Source organism: Lactuca serriola, chromosome 8 (assembly GCF_051521515.1).
Source record: "Lactuca serriola cultivar US96UC23 chromosome 8, Lser_US96UC23_V15, whole genome shotgun sequence".
Classification (NCBI taxonomy): domain Eukaryota; kingdom Viridiplantae; phylum Streptophyta; class Magnoliopsida; order Asterales; family Asteraceae; genus Lactuca; species Lactuca serriola.
In genome coordinates this window covers 236,032,549-236,043,727 of record NC_136415.1, presented here as the reverse complement: position 1 = coordinate 236,043,727, position 11,179 = coordinate 236,032,549, and the positions used below count along the sequence as shown (strand labels likewise).

General features: G+C 36.4%; 1 protein-coding gene across 1 annotated transcript; it reads left to right on the top strand.

The window, feature by feature from the left end:
• The first annotated feature begins 1,625 nt into the window (after positions 1 to 1,625).
• On the top strand, positions 1,626 to 10,139 carry RLT2 (Homeodomain-like transcriptional regulator). The gene is made up of 18 exons (XM_079013644.1): positions 1,626 to 2,494; positions 2,584 to 3,075; positions 3,212 to 3,282; positions 3,632 to 4,057; positions 4,133 to 4,222; positions 5,011 to 5,175; positions 5,279 to 5,501; positions 5,598 to 5,698; positions 5,793 to 5,879; positions 5,942 to 6,094; positions 6,201 to 6,356; positions 6,569 to 6,775; positions 6,841 to 7,416; positions 7,485 to 7,937; positions 8,033 to 8,608; positions 8,702 to 8,806; positions 8,886 to 9,143; positions 9,226 to 10,139. The coding sequence occupies exons 1-18, from the start codon at positions 2,356 to 2,358 to the stop codon at positions 9,940 to 9,942; spliced, it is 4,995 nt and encodes a 1,664-aa protein (XP_078869770.1). The 5' UTR covers positions 1,626 to 2,355; the 3' UTR covers positions 9,943 to 10,139.
• Positions 10,140 to 11,179: the final 1,040 nt, after the last annotated feature.

The following is an 11,179-nucleotide window of genomic DNA, read 5'->3' as shown; positions in this document are numbered from 1 at the left end:
TCAACCATACCAATAAAACTACTTCCAACAACCAAACACCAAACCAATTCCAACAATCATAATTTCAACAAGTTCAAATTCAACCTTCCCAACCACCACCTTCACAACAACTACCTTCCCAACCCAAATCTCACCATAATGATAATGTCGAAAGGGTGCCCAAAACTCAATCACAATCAACAAGAAGGCAACCAAAGGACAAAAGGAAAAAAAACTCAAAATTAATGGGATGAAAATGAGAAAGTGGCGCTAACAAAAAGCTTGGATTGCAATATCTACCGATGAGCTTATTGGAAATGACCAATCCAGGACGACATTTTGGAACCGCGTTCTAGCACATTCTATTTGCAAATGGGAAAATGTGAATATCAGAGTTATAATGGTGTCAACGGAAAATGTCATGAGGTAAGAAGTAGTTGTACAAGTTTCAATGGAATTTGCTTCAACCTGACAAACATGCATCGTAAAAGGTGTAATGATTTCGATATTTTAAGTACCTCTCTTTAAGAATACAAAACCACCCATGGTGGTAAACCATTTGGCCATCAAAAAGCTTGGTGTGTTATGCTTGCCGACCCAAAATGGTTCCTTGATCCGAGTACACTTAGTCACTCGAAAATGCAATCCATCGACTCCAACAAACGAGCGAGAACTTCGGACTTAGAAGCGGGTTTGAGAATTGATCTCAATGAAGATGATGATGATAATGAGGAACTGAGAGGGGTCACTCTTCGACGCCCAATGGAAAGGGACATGGCAAAAATGCGACATCTTCATCGACAAGGGACAAGGGAAAAAAATCCATTGAAACGGAACCAAATTTCGTTCAAATGCTTTCGAAAAAACTTGATGATCATCTTAACTTTCTTCAAAAAAAAGTTAGAGTACAACACCGCAGACAACGACTTCAAAATAGTAAACACGCCGTCTCATCTGGACCTTCCACTAACTCGATCTTTTCAACAAGCTCAAATGCAAGACGAAAGATAAGTATAACGATTTTAATCTTTAAGTTTCAATGTAATTTTTAATTTACATGTAACGTTATTTATAATTTTATGTTATTTTAAAGTTTTTTTAATGTAATTTTTATTTTCAACTTTTAATTTGGTTTAATGAAATTTTAATTTTATTTTAAAAACCTTGTATATTTATTAAAACTAAGTGTCGAAAAAAACTAAAAAAATATTTAGATAATGTGAAGTATTCAATATTTTCTAAATAGAATAAGTATTAGTACGGATGTTGCAAAGTTGAGGTATCATTAATCGTGACAAAGTTTTTAAACAAACAAATTATAGACCATTATTTATAGCCTAACCAAATTGTTTTTATTTTATTTTATATATATCTAACATAATTCTAGTATTATGAAATGTTAGTAATCATTCTCATTTGAAATCAAAAAATTCCATATCAAATTGCATAAAGTTAATTACGCCCATGTATATCGTATAGCGAGACAAAAATTAAACTAAATATTATAAAAACGAAAATTAAGAACAAGAAACTATAAATTAACAACGAAAAGGTCTTCATGTTCAAATCCACGCGCGGCCGACGAGCGTCTTGTACGACAGAGTTTTGAGTTGTTCAAGAAACGTAGGAAGTCATCTGACACTTCATAATCTCTTTGGAGAGAGATAAAAAAAAATTAAAGAAAAAAAAAAAAAAAAAAACTCCTTTTCTTCCTTTGTTTATGATGGGTTCGATCTCTCTTTCTCTCTCCATCTACACCCATGAATCTCCGTGAAGAAAATTCTGTTTCCCCACTACCCGTTACGGTTTCTCGATAAAAGAAAGAAGAAATTCAGAAAAAGTTTTTAGAGAGAGAGGGGAAATGGGAAGGATTAGAGAGAGAAAGACTGTTTTTGGTGTTCATTCTCCTTCTACTTTTAATGGCAAAAAATTCCAATTTTCATATTCATACACCCAAGAACAAATAGTATTGCTGTTAATAGTTTTAATTATTATTAATACAATACCATACACATTTACTTTTGTTTTTATACATTTATTATTATCACAATTCGTCAATCTTCAAATCTCACCGCACATCTCTTTCATGATGATAATATTATGTTAGCTACAAGATCATATGTGGAGAGAGAAAGTAATAGTGAGAGAGAAAGTTTTTGTTAATTTCTTCTTACTTATTGTCTTTACTTTTTCTTCGACGATACCCTAATTTCAGATGCCTATTCTCTCTCAACAAACCCTAGTTTTTCAACCAGGAACTTCGATTTGGTCGAATCAAGTGTTTTTTGATGTTTTAGCTGCTAATTAACCCGGTTTCTGTGTTGGGTTTGACCTCAATTGCAAAACGGAGTTCGCGATTTCGATCTTCTTAAGCTAATGGACGGTGGTGCTAGCGGCCATGGCGGCGGTGGTTCGGAAGGGGAGAACAAAAATTCGGCTGAAGGAGGAGAGCCGAAGGTGAAGAGGAAGATGAAGACAGCTTTCCAGTTGGAGATTCTCGAGAAAACTTACGCTGGTTTGTGTTTCTTTCTAATCTTCACAATCTCTCTTCGTTTTTATCTCACTTCCAATTCAGTAACTTCATAAACTTGATTGAATTTCTAGTCGAGGCATATCCAGCGGAAGCTCTTCGAGCAGATTTATCAGTCCAGTTGGGTTTGACCGATCGGCAATTACAGATGTGGTTTTGTCACAGGAGGTTAAAAGATAGAAAAACTCCACCTGTTAAACGACCAAAGAAGGAAATATCTAGTAGTGGTGGAGGTGGTGGTGATGATGTAATGGTGTCCGGTGAGGGTTTACCTAATGAACATGGTGGTTCTGGTGGATCAGGTTCCGGGTCGAGCCCATTTGGGCATACGGGTCGCCCTGTGCCAGCCATGGTTGCAACCGCAAGTGGAAGGGTTCCAGCTGTGGTTGCTGCACCCATAGACATGCCACCTGTCAAGAGGTATTATGAGCCTCCACATGCTGTTTCTGAGGTTAGAGCCATTGCTTTTGTTGAAGCTCAATTAGGGGAAAGATTGAGGGAGGATGGACCCATTCTTGGAATGGAATTTGACCCGTTGCCACCTGGCGCATTTGGAGCACCAATAGGTAATATGATCAGTATCTGGATCATGTTGCAATTAATGTATTGTATACTTTAGTTAATGCTTGGTTTCTTGATTTATGTTCTATATTTCAAGATTCTGAATTTGATAATTTATGGGACTATAACTATTTGCTGCAGTTCAGCAGAAGTCAGCTGTTCGACCTTATGAAGCCAAACTATATGAGCACCCTGATGCAAAACCAGTGAAGGTTGGTTGATGTTTTATTTTCAAGCTTAATATTTTTCCTTTATATGCTTGTGTTTTGACTTGACTAAAATAAGGTTTGACCAAATTGTAAGTACTAAGTATGTTGCAATATGTAAAAAGATTATGAAAGTATGTTGCTATTATGTGTTACATATTACTATTTTAGGTAAAAATCTTAATTGGTGAAATTGTTTTATATAGTCTTTCACCTTTGGGCAAAATACAGAAAAGCATGATGCACTTTCTTTATTTAACAATTTAGCCACCTATCATACTTTCTTCAACTGTTTAAAAAAACATTTTTCTCATATACTCGATTTCTCAAAAGGTTAAAAAACAATTTTTTTCAGGGTGCTTCAAAGGCTCTCCATGAATACCAGTTTCTACCTGAACAACCGTCTGTTAGAAGTGACTCTTATGAAAGAGCAATGCCACCTCAATATTACAGCTCACCAAATGACATGGCAAGTAGCCGGACACCTGTAACCACCACCACCACCACCACCCGTTCTACTCATGGAAATGATCAAATGGCCTCTGGATATGTCATACCACCTCCACAAGTAAGGTCAGGCTCAGGCCACCTTCTGCCGCCTGCAGCCGGAGAATTTGATGGTGGTGGTGGTGGTGGCCGGAAAAGTTTGACTGTAAGTGTTGGAGTTGACACAAATCTTGGTGCTCATCCAATAACGGGAATTGAGAATCCGTTTTGTACACCGATTGAGAAGAGAGTTACTCATGAGGAGGATATTGCACGAATTGAAAGAAAACGGAAGGTTTGTTTATTGTTTATTTGTTTTTAATTGTTCTTTTTGGTGTGTATATTGTATAGATTTGTGTATTTTTGATAGAGTGAAGAAGCTAGAATTGCAAAGGAGGTTGAAGCACATGAGAAGAGGATCAAAAAAGAGCTTGAAAAACAAGATATGATGAGGCGAAAGGTATTTTTTGTTTTTTTTTTTTTTCATGAGGTGGGAAAATGGGTCAAAACGGGTCAAGGTTCTATTGAAACACCACTTTTTGCCTTTTGTTTTTAAATAGGGTTTTATGCAGAAAAGTCCCATTTAAATGTTTTTTTTTTTGAACAGAAAAGTCCCATTATTTTGGGAAAATCACATAATTTGTCATTTCCTGTTGGGTTTTATTCAGAAAAGTCTAAAAAGAGCTTGAAAAACAAGATATGATGAGGAGAAAGTACAATGCTTTAATATGATGGGGATTTTCTGCATAAAACCCTTTTAAATATTAGGCTAAATGCAGTAAATAACAATGTACTTTTCATTGTAGATTCTACTTTCAATTCTTCTTATCACAACATTAACTTTTTCAAAGTGTTTCTTATTAGGGCATTATGTTTTGAAAAATCTACACAATTATAGAAATAGGTAATTTCCTAATTGAGTATATTTTTCAAAGTACATACTCCTAATAAGAAATGATTTGAAAAAGAAATTAAAGTATAATGCTATTATAGATAATGGAAAGTACGTTGCTATTTCTTCCATTTAACCCTAAGATTGTATAAATAATAAAAGCATTACAAATTATTAAAACATCTATACGATTGTCCCAACAATCTATCTTTCTAATCAAAAGACATAGGAAGTTATAAGCATTTGCTTTGACCCATTTGACCTCCTATTTCCTTTTTAGCCAAGTTATTACTTTTTATCTTGATAAGTTAGAGATTTGTGAAGTATATTTCATAAAATTTTTGGTTTTCTTGAAGAGAGAGGAACAAGTGAGGAAAGAAATGGAGAGACAAGATCGCGAAAGAAGAAAAGAGGAAGAAAGATTATTGCGAGAGAAGCAAAGAGAGGAAGAAAGATACCAAAGAGAACAAAGGCGTGAAATGGAGCGAAGGGTCAAGTTCTTACAAAAGGAATCCATTAGAGTAAGACCCTTTTTCTTTTCTTTTCTTTTAAATCTATCAAATAACAATGGCAATTGTGTAAATATCCAAGTATTTGAGGTTGCTATTCTTGGTGTATCTTCAGGCTGAAAAGCTACGACTTAAAGAAGATATGAGGAAAGAGAAAGAGGCTGCAAGACTTAAAGCAGCAAATGATAGAGCTGCTGCTAGAAGAATTGCAAAAGAATCTTTGGAATTAATTGATGATGAACGTTTGGAGCTCATGGAAATAGCTGCTGCAACTAAAGGATTACCCTCTATGCTTGCTCTTGATAGTGACACTTTGGAAAGTCTTGACTCACTTAGAGGTTAGAAAAAGTTTAAGTGTTTGATATTTGTTTTTTCTTTATACTATTTTTTTTTTTTTGTGTTATTGTGGATAAGAAAATTTTCTTTTGCTTTAGATATGCTCCCTGAATTTCCTCCCAAATCAGTACCCTTGAAGAAACCATTTAAAGTTCAACCATGGACAGATTCCGAGGAAAACATTGGCAATCTTCTTATGGTGAAAAAATCATTTTACAGTTTTTTCAATTTCTATATCTTCGTTTTACTTTCTTGAGAAACACATATTGATTTGATTTTTATCATATTCTCAGGTTTGGAAATTTGTAATTACTTTCGCGGATGTTCTTGGACTTTGGCCTTTTACTCTTGATGAGTTTGTTCAAGCTTTACACGATCATGTGAGTTTTTTAAACATGTTCACTATTGGGAATTACGGTTTTAACCTTGTGAAAACTTGTAGGATCCTCGATTATTGGGAGAAATTCATGTGGCACTTCTGAAATCGATTGTGAAAGATATTGAAGATGTAGCAAGGGCACCTTCGTCATCTTTAGGAGCAAATCAAACAAGTGCTCCTAATCCAGGAGGTGGGCATCAACATGTTGTTGAAGGGGTAATCTCTAATTCCATTTCATGATTGGGGACTTTTTATTTATTTATTTATTGTGAAATGAAAATGGTTTCTTGATTATTATTATTATTATTATTATTATTTTCAGGCATTTGCTTGGGGTTTTGATATTTGTAGCTGGCAACGCCACTTAAATCCATTGACATGGCCCGAAATATTGCGCCAATTTGCTCTTGCTGCAGGATACGGACCAAAATTGAAAAAAAGAAATGTCGATCAACCACATCCCCATGAAGAAAACGAGGTACCTTTTATTGTAAATTACAAAATTGTCTCTCCCTGTGGTTTATTTATCACTTTATGTATCTATATTATGGTCCTTTTGTTGCCTTTTCCAATTCCTAAGATGATCATTATTATATCATCTAGTTTTATCAAGAAACCTATAAAATCCTTTGTATCATGAAAAATCAAAGTCAAAATCATAACTTGATAAACGGGTATTTGCGAATGCAGGGTGTTGATGGTGGAGATATAATTTCAAATTTAAGAAGTGGAGTAGCAGCTGAAAAAGCATTGGCTATAATGCAAGAAAGGGGTTTCTCCAATAGAAGGTCTAGGCATAGGTTGACACCTGGCACTGTTAAATATGCAGCATTTCATGTTCTTTCACTCGAGGGTAGCCATGGTCTTTCAATTTTAGATGTGGCTGAAAAGATTCAGGTATACATTCTGATTTTGATTGATTGCATTCTCTTTCTTTTTAACTCATCATATTGTATTTGTAGAAATCTGGTTTAAGGGATCTGACAACAAGCAAAACACCAGAGGCCTCAATTGCTGCTGCATTATCAAGAGACACAAAGCTTTTTGAAAGAACAGCACCTTCAACATATTGTTTAAGAAGTCCATACAGAAAAGATCCTGCTGATGGTGAAGCAATCATCAATGCTGCAAGAGAAAAAATTCATATTTTCAAAAACGGTTATTTTGATGGTGAAGAAGCTTTTGATGCCGAAAGAGACGATCCTGAAAAAGACGATGATTCCGAAAGTGACGTTGCAGAGGATCCGGAAATTGACGACATCGGCATTGACGGAATCGGAATCGGAATCGGAATTGGGAATTCCGGTGTGAAATCTGAAACTCTAGAAGACACGAAAGTTGGCACTTCGATCGACAAAGTAAGCGGGACCCACGAGGGGGAGGATACGGTGGTTGATGAAAGTATTTCCGGGGAGCCATGGGTTCAAGGGCTTATGGAAGGCGAGTATTCAGATTTGAGTGTTGAAGAAAGACTTAATGCTCTTGTTGCTTTGATAGCTGTTGCAAATGAAGGAAATTCTATTCGTGTTGTTCTTGAGGTATACCTTCATTATTCCACTTTCATATTTGGATATAATTTATTAATTTACAAAAAAATGTTTCACAGGAACGATTAGAATCAGCAATGGCATTAAAGAAACAAATGTGGGCTGAAGCACAAGTTGATAAAAGAAAAATGAAAGAAGACTTCATGATAAAGATACAATATCCATCTACCGACAACCAAACCGATTTGGCATCATCAAACAACCACCATCAAGAAACCTCCGGCGACCACCCCACCACCGCCGAAAGGTTGCCGGAATATTCCATTGGCCCGGATAGCTTTCAACTTCAACAACCGGCATATGCTGTTGAAAAGTCAAGATCTCAATTAAAATCCTTTATTGGCCATAAAGCTGAAGAGATGTATGTCTACAGATCATTGCCACTTGGACATGACCGGAGAAGAAACCGCTACTGGCGGTTTATAACCTCCGCCTCACAGAACGATCCCGGCTCCGGGAGAATCTTTGTTGAGTTACGTGACGCCAGGTGGCGCCTTATCGACACTGAGGAGGTAAATAATAAGAATATGTCCGACTCAGTTAGATCTATCTGACTCAAACAGTGATTGATTTATTTATTTATTGGTTTTTTACTTTTTAAATGCAGGGGTTCAACAGTCTTTTGGCATCATTAGATGTGCGAGGGAATCGGGAGGCACATTTGCATTCCATGTTGCAAAGAATTGAATCCGATTTTAAAGAAGCAATCAATAAGAAACGGGTCCGGGTCGGGGTCCGGGTCGGGGTCGACTCCAGTAGCCCAATCAGCACCTTATCAATCACAAACACAAACATTTCAGAATTCTCATCCTCTTTCTCGATCGAATTGGGTCAAAGTGGAAAAGAGATAACAAACGCGTTAAAAAGATACCAGGAGTTTGAAAAATGGATGTGGGGAGAATGCTTGAATTTAAGGGCAATGAAGTTTGGGAATGCCAGATGTCAACATGTGGTTGGAATTTGTGATAATTGTAGGGATTTATCGTTTTTCGAGGGTAGTAATCGGTGTTTTTCTTGTGGTAAAATATGCGACATTTTTATCGGAAGCAATTTCGCCTTTTCAAAATGTATATCGGAGTTTAAAGAAAAACTGAAAGGGAATTCCGGGTTTTATTTTCTTAACCGGGAATCGGGTCGACCCGTAAGATTCCGATTGGTTAAAGCTCAATTAGCATTGATTGAGGTGAGAGAGAGAACAACAACTTACTTTTTACTTTTTACTTTTTTTTTTATTTTTATTTTTATTTTCTTTATAAACTGTAATTCTTTTATATAGGCTTCGATTCCAGTTGAAGCTCTTCGACCTTCATGGACAGAAGAGTGTAGAAAGTCATGGTGTGTGAAGCTGGTCAAAGCTGTAAATCCTGAAGCTCTTCTCGAGGTGTGTGCATAAGTTTTATATGGATAAAATGACAAAAAATAAAGTTTTGGTAAACAATTTGTAAATTTTTTTCTATTAGGCTTTGACGTTATTGGAAAGCGCGATAAAACGGGATTTTTTAGCCATGGATTTTGAGACAACAGATGAATTATTAGGGTCAAATAACTCGGCAACACTATGTGGGACCAGTGACTTTTCCATGGTGTCTGTGCTTCCATGGTTGCCTGAAACAACAGCAGGTGTAGCATTAAGGCTCATGGAACTCGACACCTCAATTCATTACTTGCTTACTCAGAAAGAAGATGCTGAAAAAGACAAAGGAGCAACAAGTTTTTTGGTATGGAAATAAATAAATCTTCACACATTTTTTTTTACTTTACTTTAAATCTTTAATAAAATCATTTATTTGTCTTTTTCAGACCTTTCCATTAAAATATGCGGTGACGAAGAACGGCGAGGAAGGTGACAACAGCGAACAGCTATACGGATCCGGAAACATCCAAGACCCATGGGCGGATCCGGGCACCTCGGGCAGAGGGCGGGGGCGTGGAAGGGGCAGAGGGCGGGCCCGTGGCGGTAGATCCCAGAGAACCATGGGGTCGAGATCACGAGGTAAAGCGGCGGACATCAGGTTAGGGCGGGGTCGTGGCGGCGGTCGCGGCGGCCGGAAGCGCGGTGTCCGGCCAAAGCAGCAGAAGACGGTGAACATATCGAACGAGATTGATAGCGGTCGGGAGTTTCTATATGAGGAAAGTCCGGTTCCTGGTTTCCAAGAATGGAATGCGGAGGAAACTGCTGACCTCATTGTTGAGGAAAATGCTTCGAGTTCGGAATACGAGAATGAAAATGATAATAATGGTCAGGAGTATGATGATGAGATGATGGTGGATGATGGGTATCAGAATGTTTATGATGACGTGGCGGGTCAGGGGTATATTGGGGAATATGGTTTAGAAGGGGAGGAAGAGTATGATGTTGAGGATGAGGATGAGGATGAAGATGAACAAGGTGGTGTGGATGTTGATGGTTTTTTTAATGATGATTCGGATGAGAATCAGGAGGTTGATGTAGGAGGGCAAATTGGTAATAATGCGGAGGATGAGACGGAATTATCTTCGTCTGGTTATAGTGATTAACGAAATCTAATGTTGTTGTAGTATAGTGAAGTTCCAAATGTGGATTTTGGGGCTAAGGTTGCGTTTCTATGTAGATTTTGGGATAGGAAGTTAGATATGTATGATGGAATTAGAGCAGGTAAAACCTTTTGTGATGTAGCGATCTTGCATATACCCTAATTTTATACGCCTAAGTTATCATTTATGTTTTGACTAAATTACTTTGAAGGAAGCGTTCTCTGCTGCAACATGAGGTAAATTTGTAGAAAGTTGGAACTTAAAAGAGGGAAGTTCTATTTCTATGACATTGCTTTTAAGAAACTGTTTCTACGATGAAGTAAAATGAAATTATATATAGTTTAATGTCGGTCGAACGTGAATTTATGGTTTTCTTATCCGTGTGGAAATCCAAGAGTACTGGCTCGATTCTTTTGTTTTCACAATTGCTAACAGAAACAAAGAAGCAGAAAAAAAATGAGCCCAACTAAGGGCATGTTTGGGTTAGCTTTTTTAGTATAAAAGTGATTTATAAGAAAAATGTTTATTAGCTTATAGCTTTTAGAAAAAGCTGGTTTTAAAAAGTGTGGATAAGAAAAACAGTTTTTTAAGAGTAAAATGGTTAAAAAGCTAAAAAGCTAGGATTTTCTAATTTTTTGAAAGCTTTTCCTATCCAAAAAGTTGTTTTAAAAAGTGTTTTTCAATTACACAAACATTTTTTTTAGATTATTAGCTTTTTGAAAAGCTAAGAAGCTAATAAGCTATTTTAAAAAGTTTTGCCAAACACCCACTAAGGAACCGTTTGATTGACTTGATCTTTTTGACTGATGGGACGGAAAGATTATTTAATTTGTACAAAAAAAAGGTTTTTCCCGGTAAAATGTCTTTCCCAGAATCCGACTGAATGATAATTTTTCATCATTCACAGTCAATCAGATGTACAATCAAACATGTTTTCTTTTCCGGTTAGTAAACTTTGTTGGATAACACTTTTTCAGACAACTATCAAACGTAAGAAATGGTAACATACAAACTCTTGAGAGTAAATAACTTTTGCGTTTGTACTTATTTGGTCCTTTTTTTTTTTTTTTTTTTTTTTTTTTTTTTTTTTTTTGTATTCAAGATACCATCAAACTTGTCGTTGGTGTTCACCATAGCCCTTTTGACCGGCTTTTGACTTGTGATAGCCGGTCAAAGGGTTATGGTGAACACAAACAACAAGTTGGATGGTATATTGAGTACAAAAAAAGAGAAAGGGACC

Excerpts from the sequence above, each read along its gene's own strand:
- RLT2 (XM_079013644.1), top strand. The coding sequence starts at position 2,356 with ATGGACGGTGGTGCTAGCGGCCATGGCGGCGGTGGTTCGGAAGGGGAG. Across the intron at positions 3,283-3,631 it reads CTGATGCAAAACCAGTGAAG|GGTGCTTCAAAGGCTCTCCA; the intron begins GTTGGTTGATGT and ends AATTTTTTTCAG. Across the intron at positions 6,095-6,200 it reads ATCAACATGTTGTTGAAGGG|GCATTTGCTTGGGGTTTTGA; the intron begins GTAATCTCTAAT and ends TATTATTTTCAG.